This window comes from Pistacia vera, unplaced genomic scaffold (assembly GCF_008641045.1).
Source record: "Pistacia vera cultivar Batoury unplaced genomic scaffold, PisVer_v2 Contig175, whole genome shotgun sequence".
Classification (NCBI taxonomy): Eukaryota; Viridiplantae; Streptophyta; class Magnoliopsida; order Sapindales; family Anacardiaceae; genus Pistacia; species Pistacia vera.
Genome location: NW_022195844.1, coordinates 282,458 through 300,757, shown reverse-complemented (window position 1 = coordinate 300,757; position 18,300 = coordinate 282,458). Strand labels below are relative to the sequence as shown.

General features: G+C 35.3%; 4 protein-coding genes and 1 non-coding gene across 5 annotated transcripts; 2 read left to right on the top strand and 3 right to left on the bottom strand.

Annotated features, from left to right (window-relative positions):
• Positions 1-111: 111 nt before the first annotated feature.
• Positions 112-646, bottom strand: LOC116126109 (RING-H2 finger protein ATL52-like). Its single transcript, XM_031411818.1, has one exon. It carries the CDS (start codon positions 637-639, stop codon positions 124-126), a length of 516 nt encoding a protein of 171 aa, XP_031267678.1. The 5' UTR covers positions 640-646; the 3' UTR covers positions 112-123.
• A 2,240-nt stretch (positions 647-2,886) lies between these two features.
• Positions 2,887-5,570, top strand: LOC116126126. Its single transcript, XM_031411830.1, has 2 exons — positions 2,887-2,997; positions 3,519-5,570. The coding sequence occupies exon 2, from the start codon at positions 3,786-3,788 to the stop codon at positions 5,301-5,303; it is 1,518 nt and encodes a 505-aa protein (XP_031267690.1). The 5' UTR covers positions 2,887-2,997; positions 3,519-3,785; the 3' UTR covers positions 5,304-5,570.
• A 665-nt stretch (positions 5,571-6,235) lies between these two features.
• On the bottom strand, positions 6,236-8,825 carry LOC116126122 (heat shock cognate 70 kDa protein 2-like). The gene is made up of 2 exons (XM_031411827.1): positions 8,513-8,825; positions 6,236-8,206 (listed from the first exon to the last, which is right to left on the bottom strand). The coding sequence occupies exons 1-2, from the start codon at positions 8,724-8,726 to the stop codon at positions 6,474-6,476; spliced, it is 1,947 nt and encodes a 648-aa protein (XP_031267687.1). The 5' UTR covers positions 8,727-8,825; the 3' UTR covers positions 6,236-6,473.
• Positions 8,826-9,179: 354 nt separating this feature from the next.
• Positions 9,180-9,892, bottom strand: LOC116126108 (CLAVATA3/ESR (CLE)-related protein 46-like). Its single transcript, XM_031411817.1, has 3 exons — positions 9,755-9,892; positions 9,599-9,666; positions 9,180-9,497 (listed from the first exon to the last, which is right to left on the bottom strand). The coding sequence occupies exons 1-3, from the start codon at positions 9,849-9,851 to the stop codon at positions 9,405-9,407; spliced, it is 258 nt and encodes an 85-aa protein (XP_031267677.1). The 5' UTR covers positions 9,852-9,892; the 3' UTR covers positions 9,180-9,404.
• A 2,346-nt stretch (positions 9,893-12,238) lies between these two features.
• TRNAP-AGG lies at positions 12,239-12,310 on the top strand. Its single transcript has one exon. It is a non-coding gene; the product is annotated as a tRNA-Pro (tRNA).
• Positions 12,311-18,300: the final 5,990 nt, after the last annotated feature.

Below are 18,300 nucleotides of genomic sequence, written 5' to 3'. Positions count from 1 at the left end.
GGCATCTCCCAATATTTAAATTTTATACATAGAATTAAAACGCCTTCAAAATGATTTTTTTGTTGCGTTACACAATATTTGAATAACTATCAAATTAACTTTACAAGACAAACATTTTCGCCATCAAACCAACACTCGGGTTCTAGATTGTACGACGATCTGTAACATATCGGGCTCCAACCCGACCGGACTGAGTTCCGACGGCGGAAAAATTTGCGGCGAAGGCACCGCATCCGCGCGACACATAGGGCAATTGGGATGAGAATAAAGCCACATATCAATACATGGTGCATGAAATGAATGCAAACATTCTGGCAAAGTACGCAGCTCCTCACCCTCTTCAAATTCACACAAGCACACTGAACAAAGGCCGTCGTCGCCCACCAAGCCCATACCCTTTTGGTATTTGTGGGCTGGGATGAGCTGGCCCGTTAGGTTCTCAGTGATGTTAGCCATCTCGACGTTTTGGGGCGTTAAAGTTCTGGGTTCTGATGGGCTCGGCCTGGGGACGTGGCGGCTGCACCAACCCACGGAGACGCAATGGTAGATTGCAGTCACAAATGCAGCTGATCCAACGCCTAAAAGAATCATTGATACTCTGGTGTCACCGAAAAGGTCGCCACCACCGTCATGTTCCATTGTTAAAAGTGATTAGCAATATTGGTTAATTAAGTCCTTAATGAAGAAGTTAAAACAAATTATATGGCAGCGACGGTAATTACAAGAAGAGCTTTGTCTAATGGAAGTTTATTATATTGCTAGAGAAAGTTACATAGTAAAAAGTATGCATTATATAATTTATAATGATCTATAAAAACACATCTTAACTGCAATATGGAATAGATTTATTTTCAAAGAACATTCATGTACATTGGATTTGGGCATGTTTCGTTTTGATTCATTAATAAATAATAAGCATCATATTTATTATAAAAATCTGCAGTAATGCAGGTGATATCTGGGACGAGTGCTTCTTCTGCTATTATTATTATTTTTTTTTTGTGAAGAAAAAGACAAGAGATTGTTGCTAAGGTGGACAGATTTGAACCGTATAAGGCCAATATCATCCTCAAAATCCTTTAAAAAAAAAATGTATAAAGTCTCCCACTAAGCTTGTGATGTCAGTGCTCTCATTTTAAGTTGAAGGCTCGTGTTTTAATTGCATAGATAATAGCCTATTTTTGTACATTAATTTATTCTAAAAACGGTGAATCGAGTTCTTTCCTAGAAAAGGGACTGAATACAGCTGTGGTGTCACCCAGAACAGTGATAACCGATAGCTTAAAGAAGCATGACATGATCTTCTGTAATCAATGGCTGACATTTGGCAAACAAACAATGAACGAAACAAGATAACGATTTCAACAAAGCGACCGCTACTTCGCCTCCACAAAATGCCACTTTTGATGATGATTGGTGGTTAGAATTGTATAGGTAGAACCGCTTATGAAAGTTCAAGTAATTACTAATTACAGCCATCAACAACAGAAATACCCAGTTAAAAGTCAGAAGGAGAAAAGGGTTTCTCTACAGGAAAACAAGCTATCAAATCATCCACTGAACACAGTCAGGCTTCCGCATAGTATTCTTCTTCTTTTTCAATTAAAAAAATAAAAAAAAAAAAATGAAAAAGAAGGAATCTTGAAATACAAATTATTGGGTTCTGCTTCCATTATTGTTGAATAGTTTACTCACAAATAACCAATCACTTATCACTTATATGGACTAGAAAAAAAGCAACACACCAAACAGAAAAAGACATGAATCCAAGCAATCAATAGTTGCTATGTATTATCGATAAGTGGATTAATAAGCCTAAATAAACTAATGAAATCAATTCTACTTTTTCTGAAGAAAAAGCTTCAAGTTCTTCACAATTGCCAAAATATTTGTCGTTTAAGCAGTTTCAAGAGCTTTTCTTCTTTTAAATAATGGCCTTTGGATTCCTAATAAGACTGCATAATTTTCAACATCTTTTGTCTCTTCTTGGCACTAATTGGATAACAATTTCTAATTGAAGGCGTGATGTAATCCCAAAACAATGATAATTATATCATCAAATGTCCTTGTTGATTCTAATGGCCATGATCTCATCTTCACATTAGATTGTAAAATACAATGGTACATCACAAATTTTGACCATCTTTTATATTGTATAATAATACCCAAATGAAAGAAAAAAAAAAAGCCCTTTTTATTATTGTTAAAATCTAAACAATTCTCATAAATAAATTAATCCAATCCAAACCCGAATTAACAAAATTTTCTCTAATTAAATTTCCATCGACTCAAGGTTAACAACCTTTTTTTTTTTTTTTAATTGATCGAGAGTGTCTGAACCAGTTTACACATATTTCAACTAATTTCTCAAAATCCTGAAACTATCGATCGAATAAAAACTCTAATAGATACTTCTATTAGCAATTGAAGAAAGACTCGAATTTAACACCTCTTTAAATAATACATCTAATAATCCCTATTGAGGTAGTTAACAACCCATCTTATGTTATTTCCTTCTTAATTATCTAACAAACAAACAAATGCATTGAAATTAATGTTAATTGCACCCTTTTTTTTGACTCACCTAACACTACAAAAAGAACCCATTTTTTTTGTTTTACTCTCTATTTTAGTATTGTTTGGTTGTTTGTAGAGTTTGAGGTAAAAGTAAAGGTTAGTAATGTTTATGGTTAATTTAGTTACAAGGTTGAATGTGACATGTTTCTTTTTTAACAACATTGTAAATAAATATGAGACGCCACTTTTGACTATTGTCTTCTCACTTTCACCGTTAATTAACGACATCGACATCCATCCAATCCATCATCAACGTCGTCGTTTACTGGTGTAGGTGTTTTCTACACAACACCGTCTCTTTAAACAGACTCCGTTACCTATCTGCCTTCTCTCTCCCTCTCCTTCTCTCTCTATCTCTCTAATTGGGGATCGGCTGTCAACTCTCTCTGTATCTCTTGATTCAGAAGCCTCTCTTTTTAGGTAATTTTTGAATATTTCTTTTGATTTTGTATTTATATTTTGTGGGTTTTAATTTTTGGTTGCTTTGAATCTGTACTTTATTCGTTACAGTCCAATGGTTTTATGAGATTCTGTAGGTTGTGGAATATTTTGTGTATTTTTTTTTTTTCTGTTCTGTTTATAGGCTGTTTGGTTGCTGAGAAAGTGGAGGAAAAGAAAGGAAATTTGAAGTTCTTAATCTTAAAGTTTAATATGGAAACCCTAAAATAGAAAATAAATAGAAGCTTTTAATTATCTGAGATGAATCCCAATTAATTCGGAATTATAAAGCTGATTGCTTTTTATTTTTTTTTATGTGATTCTAAAAAATAAAGAAAACAAGAAGCAGCAGATTCAATTAACTTCCTTTTTTTCTTTTCTCTCTCAGCAACCAAACTGAAAGATAAGGTTCCTTGGTAATTCAATATATTTATAGAGATATTTTGTTAAATAGAAATTAAACGTTTGATTGTGATGAGACAATTTTTTTTGATTGTTTGCAGGTTGGGGTTGACCTTACAATGTTAAATTATTCTTGTTTGGTGTTCTCTGGATTGCTTGATGAATCTTTCTGAGTTCTTTTTGTGGGGATCTATGTGTAAGTGGATCATGAAGATTTATATGAGCTCTCTTTGTGGTTTTGTGGATTGATTGATAAATCTGCATAATTTATGGGTTTCCTTTGACATAATAAGATGTTTGTGAGGTGATTTTTTTTACTTTAGTTTGATCAAAACTACACCCCAGAAGCCAGTGAAGAAGAAACAAATATGGGGGAAGCTTTACTTACAACCTTGTCAATTGAGAATTACCATCCATCCACACTTTTGTCAATGGATTCAGGTTTTTTGTCACATGATGAATTGGAGAGGGAGATGAATCGATCTGCAGTACTTCCTCGGCCACCAGATATCAATCTTCCATTGTCATCTGAGCCTGGCCCGCCTCTCCTAGCTTGGAATGATCCGTGTGATATCTTAGATGTTGGTCTTGGGCCTCAAATTTATGAGGCTGAAACAGTTGTTCATGTCCCAAAAGCTACAAAAAAGTTCACTAAGCGGCTTGATAGTGTATGGGGTGCTTGGTTCTTCTTCAGTTTCTACTTCAAGCCTGTTTTAAATGAGAAATCAAAGAGTAAGATTGTTTGGGATGCTAAAGGAGTTTCTGGGTATGAGAAATCAGATTTGCAGCTAGATGCTTTTTTGGTTCAGCATGATATGGAGAACATGTATATGTGGGTTTTCAAGGAAAGGCCTGAAAATGCTCTGGGCAAGATGCAGCTCAGGAGTTATATGAATGGGCACTCTCGACAAGGGGAGCGACCTTTTCCTTTCAGTGTGGATAAGGGTTTTGTCCGATCTCACAGAATGCAGAGAAAGCATTACAGGGGTCTGTCTAACCCTCAATGTGTTCATGGGATTGAAGTTGTTCGGACTCCTAACTTCTTGAATCTTGATGAGGAAGAGAAGAAGAGGTGGAAGGAGCTCACAGGCCGTGATATAAACTTCTCTATCCCTCTTGAAGCAAGTGAATTTGGTTCATGGAGGAATCACTCAGAATTTGAGCTTGAACGCCCTCCTCCTTCATTGAAGACCAGCATAAATCCCCACCCAAGAAAATTGCTCAATGGGACTGGCTTGAATTTATCAACACAGCCATCAGATCACAGCAATGGTGACAGAATGGATGTTTCATCCACTTGTCACAAGCGGAAGAAGGATTATTTCCAGCGTGGGAGTGATGATGATTCTTGCTTAACTAATGGTTCACATTCTGAAAGGGTACTCGATACAAAAATCCAGCTGGTTGAATCTCCATGGATCAACGAATTTAGTGGAGTAATGAAGAAAGTTTTTGGGCCTGTGACAGCTGCAAAAACAATTTATGAAGACGATGAAGGGTTCTTGATCATTGTCAGTTTGCCTTTTGCTGATCTTGAAAGGGTGAAAGTAACTTGGAGGAATACTCCCTCCCATGGGATCGTGAAGATATCTTGTGTTAGTACAGCCTGCATGCCATTCATTAAAAGGCATGATAGAACATTTAAGCTAACTGATCCAACACCAGAGCACTGCCCTCCAGGGGAATTTATTAGGGAAATTCCCCTTCCAAAACGCATCCCAGAAGATGCTAAATTAGAAGCATATCGAGATGAGACGGGAACAATGCTTGAAATTATTGTGCCCAAAAGTCGTGAAGGACCAGAAGAACATGAGGTCCACGTATGCCTTCGCCCCTCTCCTTGGAGTGAGCGACCATTTGTTGACCTTAAAGAAGCATTTGTCTGATATGTAAGGATGGTTGGTGCTTCATTGTTTACTAACCTCATTCCATTAAGGAAATTTGTGAATTGAAATCTGCATTTTTTTCAGATTGTCTTGTCGGTCCATTAAATTTTCTTTTTCTTTCTTTACAAGTAGGGTATGCAATTGGTTATAATAGGTTTTAGTAAGTTTATTTTTGTTGTTGACTTAAGCTTGCATTAATTGTTCATCGGATTAAAAGAAGCGAAATGGTGGATATATATTATCATTTGTTCTATAGTTTGCTTTGAATCTGTTACTGTTAATATATATCTCGCATCAGTCCTGCAATCTCCTTGATGTTAAGTGAATCAGCATGTATCTGATAACGGTGCATTCGTTCTATTATAAGAGAGTGATGAAAAACCTTGTACAAAGGGTATTCTACAAACTTAACCTTTACCATTTGCAGTTAAAACCAATTTGATATACAATTCTACAAACTTTTATCTTTACCATTGGCAATTTAAACCAATTTTATATTTCTTTATTGTTGATGCAGAATATAATAACTCATTGTGGGTGTTTTTCACTTCTTGTGTCGGCAAGTGAGCGACAAAGTTCCAACAGAGGTTTGAAGATTAGAATGAACCGACTAATCTCTTATGTCAGACTTGGCTGTTATTATCCAATGAAGTACATAATTCTTTGCAATTTTCTAAATATAAGTTAGATTACTTATGTTTCAAACCGCCATCTTGAATATGCCGAAAGATATTAATTTAGCTTGTTCCTCATAACCTCCATTTCCTTTCAGTACTTCTGACTGGAGTTCATAACCTACAACCGATAAGGAGAAAATGCATGTGAAAATCTCAATGATGATTCAGTAAGATACGCTTATACGAACTAGAATTTCAAGATATGAGTAAACAATCAAACTGCCCTTGAACATCCATCCAGAACTTTGATGCAAGTAAACGACAAAATATTATAAATGTTTAGCAATAATGACTTGAAATATATTTTGAAATCGGTCCATCTTCTCTAAAGATGGATAAAAAATTGAAGCAGTATCGATCAATAAGAAAATACTAACTTATGGTTTCTTATATGAACCCCTACTACTATTACCACCAAACAAAAACATAAATGACGACTTTATATTTAAAAATTAAAAGTCCTAGTAGACTATGTAAATCTAAAACTACCAACTTAATCGACTTCTTCAATCTTGGGGCCAGCACCACTGCCACCAGTAGGAGGAACGTCTTCATCCATACCACCCGGAGGAGCACCAGCACCACCCTGGTACATCTTGGCTATGATGGGATTGCAAAGGCTCTCCAACTCTTTCATCTTGTCCTCGAATTCATCTGCTTCTGCAAGCTGATTGGCATCCAACCATTGAATAGCCTGTTCAATTGCGTCCTCAATCTTCTTCTTGTCTTCTGCAGCGAGTTTGGAACCGATCTGGTCATCCTTCACCGTGTTCCTCATGTTGTAAGCATAGTTCTCCAAGGCATTCTTTGCCTCAACCTTCTTTTTGTGCTCCTCGTCTTCGGACTTGTACTTCTCAGCCTCCTGAACCATATTCTCAATTTCTTCCTTGGACAATCTTCCCTTGTCGTTTGTAATTGTAATCTTATTCTTTTGGCCAGTGGTCTTGTCTTCAGCAGAGACATTCAAAATACCGTTAGCATCGATATCGAAACAGACAGTAATCTGAGGAACACCCCTTGGAGCTGGAGGAATGCCGGAAAGTTCAAATTTGCCCAGCAAATTGTTGTCCCTAGTTCTTGCTCTCTCACCCTCGTAAACCTGGATCAGCACACCAGGTTGGTTGTCAGAGTAAGTTGAAAACACCTGCTCTTTCTTGGTTGGAATTGTGGTATTCCTTGGAATCAACACAGTCATGACACCTCCAGCAGTCTCCAAACCTTGAGACAGAGGGGTGACATCCAAGAGCAATAGATCCTGCACTTTTTCATTACCCTCACCGCTCAGGATAGCTGCCTGAACAGCAGCACCGTAAGCAACAGCTTCATCCGGGTTAATGCTCTTGCACAGCTCCTTTCCATTGAAAAAATCTTGCAAAAGTTGCTGCACCTTGGGAATCCTAGTGGAACCACCAACAAGGACGACATCATGGACAGTGCTCTTGTCCATCTTAGCGTCTCTCAAACACTTCTCAACAGGCTCCATACACTTTCTAAAGAGATCCATGTTAAGCTCCTCAAATCTGGCACGAGTAATGGTTGAATAGAAATCGATACCCTCATACAAAGAATCAATTTCAATTGTAGTCTGAGCAGTAGATGAAAGAGTCCTCTTTGCTCTCTCACAAGCTGTCCTCAATCTCCTAAGAGCTCTGGGGTTTCCGGTAATATCCTTCTTGTTCTTTCTCTTGAACTCTTGCACAAAATGATTGACCATTCTATTATCAAAATCTTCACCACCTAGATGAGTGTCTCCAGCAGTGGCCTTCACTTCAAAAATACCCTCTTCAATAGTAAGCAAAGACACATCAAAAGTACCACCACCAAGATCAAAAATCAACACGTTCTTTTCACCAACACTGGTAGCCTTCTTATCAAGACCATAAGCAATGGCAGCAGCCGTGGGCTCATTTATAATACGCAAAACATTGAGTCCAGCAATAACACCAGCATCCTTTGTAGCCTGACGCTGAGAGTCATTGAAATAAGCAGGGACAGTAACCACTGCATTCTTAATAGATAAGCCAAGGAAAGCCTCAGCAACCTCACGCATCTTCATAAGCACCATAGAAGAGATTTCCTCAGCTGCAAATTGTTTCTCTTCGCCCTTGTAATTCACAATAATCATGGGCTTATCAGCCGGTCCAGGAATGACCTTAAATGGCCAAAGCTTCATGTCACTCTGGACTGACGAGTCACTGAATCTCCTACCAATCAACCTCTTCGCATCTACAATAGTAATAAATAAATTATTATAAAAAAATAAAATAAAATATTATAATAACAACATCAACAGTTATAATCATTAAAACTCCCTAACCTATAAAACTGAAAATAAAAATCATTGAAACATTCACTAATTAATCAAAGTATTAAACATTCTAGAAAAACTAAAAATATAAAACAAAATTTCTCTGAAGAATAATCAAAACAAACATTAAGCAAATCTAGCCACACAAATCTTGGTATACACAAAAGAATAAAGAAAATAATAATTAATTGATTAATTAACTAAACAGAGAGACAAGATCATACCAAAAACAGTGTTGATAGGGTTCATAGCAACCTGGTTCTTGGCAGCGTCACCAATCAAACGCTCCGTATCAGTGAAACCCACGTAAGAAGGCGTCGTTCTGTTGCCTTGGTCATTGGCTATGATCTCCACGCGGTCGTGCTGCCACACGCCGACGCAGGAGTACGTAGTCCCCAGATCGATCCCGATCGCTGGTCCTTCTCCTTTTCCGGCCATCTGATATGGATCTTACTTCTGAAACCAACGGCTGAGATTCGATCCAAGAGATTTACTTCGATTTATGAGATTTTGTGTGTAGATAGTGAAGAGAGCTAGGAAGAGGAGGTTTATTTTATGGTTTCGTTTCCAGTTCTAGAATGTTCCATTCATTGAATCTAGGCCGTCGGTTTGGATTTTTTAAACGGTCAACGAAGAAACCTATTTTCCCGGTTTTGTTTGGCTGTTGATATTTTTGACTTTTATTTATTTAATTGGATGGGAAAGCATCCCGTGTCTTTCATTTAAAGTGAATTTCGTAGACTTGGTCTACTACTTTAATTATTATTTATTGAAATAAATTATATAATATTTTTACAAATGAAAATCATGAAATTATCTCAAGAATAGTGATGGAGCTCCAAAAGTAATAATATAAAGTGAAAAGGAAATCAACGCAATATCACAGAGCAATGAATTAATTCTGCTCTTAGAAGAAGCATGAGAGGAGTTTCAACTTTCAATGTCACCAACACAAATATACTAAGTGCCTTCATATAGAATACTACTCTGAAAACAAATTAATTCTTGACAAAATAACGCAATCAATGGGCAGAAGGAGCGTCATCATCATATGTATCATTCATGAAACAATGAAATATGACCAGATTTCCTCTCATTCAAGTTCAACAGCTGCTTTCATGGCTTTGATGGTGGATGCACATTTCCAATAGGGTTTGGTCCAGAAGGTACTTTATGAATACTATCTGTCACCTGTTTTCTTAATTTTATCTGTTCACAGAAGCAACAACAACATTTGGATAAAATAAAAAAACTGATCACCAACTTTCATTAACTGATCAGAACACTAAAAAGAGAATTACCTTACTCACCCAAGTACCTAATAAATCCCGGCTGGCTGTGCTCATTCTTGGTTTTGCCGGTTCAACCATGAGATCAACTGCATGAAGCATTACAAAAAAAGTATAAGTAATAATTCATCATCACTTCATATACAATAACACATTATTAACTTATAAACTGCTGGCCTGATTTTGCAGCTTGAATTCCGATATCAGTAGAGGAACTACAATGAGAAGCTATAAGGGAGAGTACTATAAATAGAATATATGCTTCATTCTTCATCTTTCACTTCAACTTGGGAATTTTGACAGCAAATATAGAATTTAAATATTTGAGGCCTTAGTTATACAAGCAGGAAGACTTAAAACATTTATAACTGATAGATTTATCGAGTTAATGATAGCTTACTTTGAAAAATGAAAAGTATATACTAAAGGTGTCTGGAAAGTGGGAATCCTATGGGTACGAACTTTGATTTCTTGTCTTAATATGTTGACTTCTTTTTGGGCTATCATATCACATTGCTAACCAGATTCTGCACGGTTCATCACCATTGTTATATCTTGCACTATATATATATATATATAAAACGGCTTATTCCAATGCAGAGAATGTATCGTAGTAAATTATTACGATGTCAAGACTGACATTGCCAATCTGTCGCTTAAGGCTCATCATTAAACTGTTTTCTCAATACAAACTACGTCGCTGAACTTACGTTGTATTACGTCGGAAATGGTTGCGTAGTAGAGAGCTAGTCAAAAAATCACATTTTCCTTGTAGCGTTGGCCACCGCAAAATCTTGAAATTTTTCAGGCTTAAATTCAAATCTTGTAATGTATTTGATCATGAGGCTTTGCGTAGTAGAGAGCAATTTTGATCTTCTGTTGAGGCTCGATCAAATTTTAATTAGCTTAAAGTAACAATCAGCTTCTCATTATTAGCTGCCAAAGCCGTGCAGCAGCTCTTTCAAGAAGATTGAATGTGACATGAATCCATTTATCAATGAGAGTAAAATAAGAGTGTATGGGACACCACTTAAAAAAGGAGAAGTCTCTTTACCATGTGGTAATGATTTTGTATCCTTCATTGACTCCCAAATGAGACAACTTATAATCATAAAATGAAGCCACTGTCACTAGAAATTGTCTGCAAATTTTTGTTTTTGTTTGTTTGTTATGTTATGTTATTATTGATTTTGTTCTCGTTTTGGGTTCTGGGATTAAAAGTTTGTTGTCTGCTTTTGGATTATCCCTGTTATGCTTGTGCTTGAGCATCTTGTTTTGTTAATTCATTAACACAACTAGTAGTTTGTTGTTGAAAAGCCCCTATCATGCATACAATTATTAGAATTACAGAATCCTAATCAATCTTTCCTGGATATTTTATTGATTATGTTGTCTCCAATGGCTTTGAAATTCAAAAGTATCATTGGTACAAGCAGCGTCATAGCCAAAATTTTCTAGTGGGTGAAAAGATCTAAATTGATGAAATTATAATAAAATATATGTTAAAGTAATAAGTATAACAAAATTTAATCTAAAAATTTAATTTTAAAAGTTATATATACTAAATTATCAATTTTATAATTGTTCTCGATAATTTTTCATATTTTAAAAACTTTGTATAATTGTCTCATTAACAATGTCATCAAACATCTTTCTCTCAATATATGAAATAAGACAATTATTTAACTAAACCCAATTCATTCAACATACAATTATGTCAATTACATACATAAAATGGTAAAAACAACTTAGGGCAACATAGCTCATGATCTTTCATCAATTAATAAAGATAGAAAAAAAACATTTTTAAGCAAAATAACAAAAAAATGAACATCATCTTACTTTGTGACCTCTAAATGAGTAGTTTTTCTTAATTAATCCAACCAAAAAAAGAAGAAAATACAAGAGAAGAGGAGAGGAACAGAGGAAGAGAGAAAACATGAAAAAATATGGGTATTTTTGAATTATAGGATCAACAAAATATGAAAATTAATAAAATATGGGTAATTTTAGTGGAGTCAATATAAATTTTAGTTGGGTCAAAATTATTAATTACTATAAAATATATACCTATTTTTAATAATTTCAGTAGGGTGAAATGATCCCACTTAGTTTACTTTGGCTACGCTCAGGATACTAGGCAAAATCAGTTAATTATACGGTTGTGCACGGTCGGTCTTTAGATTACGCAGTAAACTTACATGGGGTTGCCATCCTCATCCTTGGGAAATGAGAGAGAGAGATAATTAAAAGGATGTGATTTTTAAAAAGAATTATATACCGAGTAATATTATACATACGTCATTTTTATATAACATTTCTCATACTGGCAAGATATGATTGGCTAATTTAAAGTTAAAATTAAACTTTCATCCAATCATATCTTGTCACATAATATTGTATGAGAATTATATATGTGTAGTATTATTTTTATATACCTCTCTAAATTATAATTTACCCCTTTAAACTATAATTATATATCCTGATATTATCATTTGACCCCTAAAAGAATATCAAGAAACCCTCTTATCAGGGGATATATAATACTTTTCAAAAGTTGTGGATGGACCGGATTAGCTCATCTCTCAAGGGGTGGAAAAAACTTAAATTCTGAAATTAGAAATATATTTTATATTATTTTGTGAAGACCGTTAAGCAATTGGGCATTTGGTCTAGTGGTATGATTCTCGCTTAGGGTGCGAGAGGTCCCGAGTTCAATTCTCGGAATGCCCCCCTTTCCACTACTTTTGCATTGGCCTTTTGGGGCTCCTTTCAATGTCAAGTTAAAAACATTAATTTGACAAAATTATCGCTAATTTAAGTTGATTGGGATTCTACTTTTAAAATTTTTTATCTAAAAATTATTAGTCAAGAAATTAAGTGGAGTTTGGCCTCGTCATCATGCTCCTAAAAATCCAGCACTCAGTGCATCCACACGTGTCAACCATTGTGTCACGAAACAAATACGCATATACGGAAAACCCAAATCAATCTTATCATCCCTTTACTTCTCATATTAAAATAACTATTTTTTTAATTTTTTTATTAAAACACTAATATTTGTGTAAACATAAACCTTAAACTATAAGATCTCTAAAACAACCCTTTTTTTTCTTTGTAAATGTGACATTTCATTTTTTGATCAAATACAAATTTAAAGATTAATTAATATTAACAGCTCAAACAAATGAAAGAAATGGGTATTGTTTCTTTAACTACTCTCATCCCATGTGAGATATGATAAAAACAAACATAACTTTATTAAAAAAAGAAAGGAATGAAGGTGGGCATGCCTTTGCTATGGACTCTAGCAAAATAAAGTGATTAAATTCCATGCCTAAACCCAATTGAGAATCTCAAAATTTTATTATCAAAATTTACTTTTCATAGGTTTGGTCCAACCATCTACCATGTGCTCGTATCTTTACTCATTGAGTGGTGCATATCCAAGATCCTATTCCAAAAGCAAATTTCAAGAAGTTATTCCACTTTAAAAATAAAAAATAAAAAAAAAATTCATAATTGAATTGGAAAACGATAGAAAAGATAGTGAAGAACTTGTTGCCAAAGGTTATACTCAAACTTATGGAATTGATTATATGAAGACGTTCGCATCAGTGGCCAAAATTAATATTGTTCGTATCTTGCTATCTTTGGTTGTCAACCTTGACTGGTCGTTATAACAATTCGATGTGAGAATGCTTTTTTGCATGGAGATCTCGAAGAGGAAGTATATATGGAATTGCCTCCTAGATGTACCATGCAGATTGAGGGAAGCAAACAAGTTTGCAAATTGAGGAAGTCCTTGTATGATTTGAAACAATCTCCTAGAGTTTGGTTTGGAAGATTCACGAGTTCTATGAAAGCTTCTGGATACAAACAAAGTAACTCGAATCGTACTCTCTTCTTGAAGAATAATAAAGAAAATATCACTACTCTTATTGTGTATGTTGATGATATGATGGTGATTGGAAATGATCCGGAAGAAAAAAAAAGTCATTGCAAGATCATCTTGCCCGTAAGTTTGAAATGAAAGATCTTGGTTTGTTGAGGATTTCCTAGGAATAGAAGTGCTAAGATCCAAGAAAGGTATTTTCTTGTCTCAAAGGAAATATACCTTAGATTTGTTGAATGAAATTGGTATGCCAACTTGCAGACCGGTTAGCACTCCTATGGAAGAAAGTCTGAGACTAGGTGTGTATTCAAACCCTGGTTAGTAAATTCACGTTTTATATGCGTATTCCCGTATTTTATAAAGGCTACCAAATTATACACATATAATATAAATATCTGTATAATTTGCGAATTTTTGCCCAAAAAAAAAAAAAAAAAAAAAAAACTGATTGATCACCCCAAAACAACCTCGTTTTAGTGGGGTTTGACTCAAAATCGAATTAAAACAAAATCTCTTTTCTCATTTTCCTCAGTTCTATAACTCTCTTTGACATCGTTAACTTTTATTCAAATGAATCAGAATCAAATCTTCAACAGTTCAATGGATTGCTCTCTTTAAAGTTTAAAGTTGTTTTCTAGTTTTCTTCATCTCTTGAGTCTTGATCTCTTCTCTTTTTAACTCCCTTTTCCAAGCTTCAAGTTCGGGACTTCAAGGTACACATTTCTTCTCTTCTCTTTGAATTTCGTATGTTGGTTGATTGCTTGTGTTTGTGTTGGTATGTGAGTAGTAGCAATAGGAGGGGCTGGTGGATTGATGGATTTGTTTGAAACATGTTTGATGAAATGCTTGTGAGAGTCATATTTGTATTTGATTGTGATTTTACATGCGCAGACAAGGCCAGTAAGTAAAAGGGATCAGGCAAACCGAAAAAGGCAACTCAATCTGTTGCTTGGCAGTCCCTCAAAGAGGTGTTGTCCCTGCTAGTGAGCCAAATCAAACTGAGCAGACCGATAAAGTTCCTCATGTCGTCTCTCAGACTGAGATCCAATCCACTCCTGCGGTCCTGCCATAGCTCCTCCCTTGAGCACACCATTGCCGTGCTTCCTGCGAGTAAGGCTTCTTGTACTTTGCTTCAGTTCTTGTTAGACTTTTGTTTGTGTTGTAGAGGTGCCAGAAGCTACTACTTAGTTGGTTTTGTTTTTAAATGAATTTAACGAAAAATGATGATTAAAAAGAAGAAATTAAACGTGAAATAGAAGCTACTAATTAGCTAGTTGCCTAGTTTTGCTTTTAAATGAATGTAAGGAAAAGTGATGATTAAAAAAAAGAAATTAAACGTGAAACGGAAGCCACTACTTAGCTACTTGCCTAGTTTTGCTTTTACATGAATTCAAGGAAAACTGGTGATTAAAAAGAAGAAATTAAAGAGTACGTAATTCATTGGTTTAATGCCCTTATTTGGCTATTTAACTACGAGTTGAGATGGGGTGTATTAATTGGGATGATGTGTTCTCTGGTTAACTTATACATTCGAACACTGAAAGTGTTTTCAAAGACATTTTGATTACATACAGTTTATATAAATTCAGTGTTTTCATGAAAATAATTTACAAAATCATATTTTATCCTTATGGCACTAAGTAAGATGTAGAGATTGATAATAAGCAAATCGAAGAAATAATAGTATTTTTTTTTTCCTTTTGTATTTGATGATGTTCTCTTTCATATTCTTGTAAATACAGACTCAAACCAATATGGTACGAAAAAAAGATAAAATTTGGGAGCATGTTGAGGAGCTTTAAGGGAATAAATGGAAATGTAAATTTTGTCAAAAAGTATTTAGTGGTGGGGCTTATAGAATTAAAGCACACTTGTCGAGAATTACTGCCATGATGTTGAGATTTGTGGTAATGTCAATCATGAGACACAAGCATGTGCAATCTTAGCTATGTCTGGAAGTGGAAGTAACAAAAAATTAAAAAGTTCAGCCGGTTCTTCTATTGCTTTAAACTCTAATGATCATGAGGAAGAAATAGATTCACCATTTTCACCACTTTCTAAGGGTAGCCAAAGACGTCAAAGTCAAACATCTTTACTAGAAATGAATAAGGAAAAAGACAAGGAGTTTGTTGATAAAATGCTTGGTAAGTGTTTTGTGGTGAACAATATCACTTTTAATGTTGTTCAAACTGGTGCTTTTGGAGAATTTGTTAAGGCAGTAGCTAAATATGGTGTAGCATACAAGCTTCCATCTTACTCAACTCTTTGAACTGAGTTAATTCCAGAATCTAGAAAAGGTGTTGATGAGTATGTTGCTATGGTGAAGCGTTCTTGGGATACATCTAAATCTGGTTACACTATAATGTCTGATATATGGACTGATATAAGGCACTGATCTTTCATTAATCTTGTGGCATATTCACCTGGCGGTGTAGTGTTTATAAAATCATTGGATGTTTCCCGAGAAAGAAAAATTGGGATTTATCTGAAAGAAATTGTTGTTTCTATGATTTAGACAAGAACATGTTGTGTAATTCATAACTGATAATGGTAGCAGTTTCACATCTGCTGGTGACATGCTTATTGAATTGTATCCTCGAATGTATAAGACGAGGTGTGCTACTCATGGAATTCAACTTCTTTTAAAAGACATATATGAAGAAGTTAATTGGGTAAAAGTTGCCACAGATGAAGCAAAAATAATAGTTATGTTCATGACACGGTACACAGTTCTTCATGCAACAATGAAAGAGTACATTAAAGATAGACAATGAGACAACCTTGTGCCACAAGATTCGCTTCAAATTTTTTAATGCTTCAATCTGTGTTGGATTTGGAGAATGAACTTCGACTTTTTGTTGCTTCATCTGAATGGAGGGGTTTTGATTATTGTAAAGACCGAATCAGGTAAAAGGGTCACTGAAATTGTTTAGAATGATTTTTGGGCTAGAGGAAGGGAGGTTATAAAGAACTATTGAGCCATTGGTTCGAGATCTTCGTTTCGTTGATGGTGATAGAGCTACTACTGGTTACTTACATGAAGCAATGATAAGGGCAAAAGTTGCAATCAAAGAAAGATGTAATAGTGAGGCAAGCAAGTATGGGAGAATTTGGGAATTGTTTGAGAATCATCTTTACGCATAGAGTTCTGACGTTCGACCATCTCCATGAATTCATCTGCCAGACATTCTACATTAGTCCATGTTGATGAAATTTTGACGGGCTCTGAATAAGCTTTCTAGCGGTATCTTACAGGCCCCGTAACACTTCCCGGATGAAAAGTTATGACTGTTTGAATGGGGCATGCTCATTTAAGCCCTTTGGGTTTTACAAACAGTGTTCTAACGTTCAGCCTGCTCCATGAATTCATCCATCAGACATTCTATATTCATCCACATCAACGAGCTCTGAATGAGATTTTCAACAGTATCTTACAGGCCCCGTAACTCTTCTCGGATGAAAAGTTATGGCCGTCTGAATGGGACATGCTCATTTAAGCCCTTTGGGCTTTACGCATGGAGTTATGAAGTTTAGCCCATTCCATAAATTCATCCGTCAGACATTCTATATTAGTCCACGTCGACGGGCTTTGAATAAGATTTCCAACGGTATCTTACAAGCCTCATAACTCTGCTCGGATGAAAAGTTATGGTTGTCTGCATGAGACATGCTCATTTAAGCCATTTGGGCTTTACGCACGGAGTTCTGACATTCAACCCGCTCCATGAATTCGTCCGCTAGATGTTCTACGTTAGTCCTCGATGACGGACTACTGATGACCTTTGAATGAGCTTTCCAACTGTTCTTATAGATCGTATAGCCACACTTTCACGTCCACATTGGTCTGGTTTCTTGTATTTTCCTTGGGAACTACTTTCATAAATAGTTCAAGATTTCCAACCCCTTCTCTAGAATTGAGCATAGCCGCTCTTGACCTGCAATCTGCTTCATCTCATACGACTTCAGCCTCATTCTTTCCAGCAATGTACCGAGTGTATTATGGAGCGAGTTAAACATGGTTGAGAACAGTCATATAAAGAGAAGGATGATATGTGAAATGACACTCAGACAATAATCACTTAAAATGGTGCAAGAATTTATAATTTATTTTTTATAATTCATCAATTTAATTGATGTTTTAAGAAATGGCTGATAAAATTAATCAAGCCTGTCTCAGTCTATGATTATTAATTTACTATGAAAAATGTCATTTATATAACTTGATTGTGCCTATAGGTTCTGAATAATTATCCTCTCACAAGTATAAAATGGGGCAAGATCCAGTTACCAGGAATCTGTAACCATATATATCTAAGTTCAAATTAATGATAACTGAATAAAATGGTATGAAGATGACAATAAACACACATCAAAATGTAAATATGAAAATAAAAATTCGAAAAAGAAATTTAAAAAGAAATAAATTTTTTCAGTAGTTTGCTTACCTTAACACCGAGAAAACAAGAGTAGAGTTTGAGAGAGAGTTGGTACGAGCATGATGAGAGAGAAAATAAGAGAAATAATTGAGAATTTGATTAGATAATTTATTATTGATATTTTCACTTTAAAACTGTTAGGAAAAGAATTAAATGTGCATATTGACAAAACATCATAATATAATATGAATGCATTTCTAATATTTCAGAAAGCTAAAGTGAAGTGAAAATGAAGAACGGAGTGTTTTAAAGTAGTGATGACAATGGGTCGGGCCGGGACCGGATACCCCTTGGCCCAGGCCCGAGCCCGACCAAGGTATGAAAAGTAAAACCCAAGCCCGGCCCAACGGGCTTTTTGTAACCTCAGGCCTGGCCCAAGCCTGCCCATTTTT

Excerpts from the sequence above, each read along its gene's own strand:
- LOC116126109 (XM_031411818.1), bottom strand. The coding sequence starts at position 639 with ATGGAACATGACGGTGGTGGCGACCTTTTCGGTGACACCAGAGTATCA.
- LOC116126126 (XM_031411830.1), top strand. The coding sequence starts at position 3,786 with ATGGGGGAAGCTTTACTTACAACCTTGTCAATTGAGAATTACCATCCA.
- LOC116126122 (XM_031411827.1), bottom strand. The coding sequence starts at position 8,726 with ATGGCCGGAAAAGGAGAAGGACCAGCGATCGGGATCGATCTGGGGACT. Across the intron at positions 8,207-8,512 it reads CCCTATCAACACTGTTTTTG|ATGCGAAGAGGTTGATTGGT; the intron begins GTATGATCTTGT and ends TTACTATTGTAG.
- LOC116126108 (XM_031411817.1), bottom strand. The coding sequence starts at position 9,851 with ATGAAGAATGAAGCATATATTCTATTTATAGTACTCTCCCTTATAGCT. Across the intron at positions 9,667-9,754 it reads AATTCAAGCTGCAAAATCAG|TTGATCTCATGGTTGAACCG; the intron begins GCCAGCAGTTTA and ends TGCTTCATGCAG. Across the intron at positions 9,498-9,598 it reads GGGATTTATTAGGTACTTGG|ATAAAATTAAGAAAACAGGT; the intron begins GTGAGTAAGGTA and ends TTCTGTGAACAG.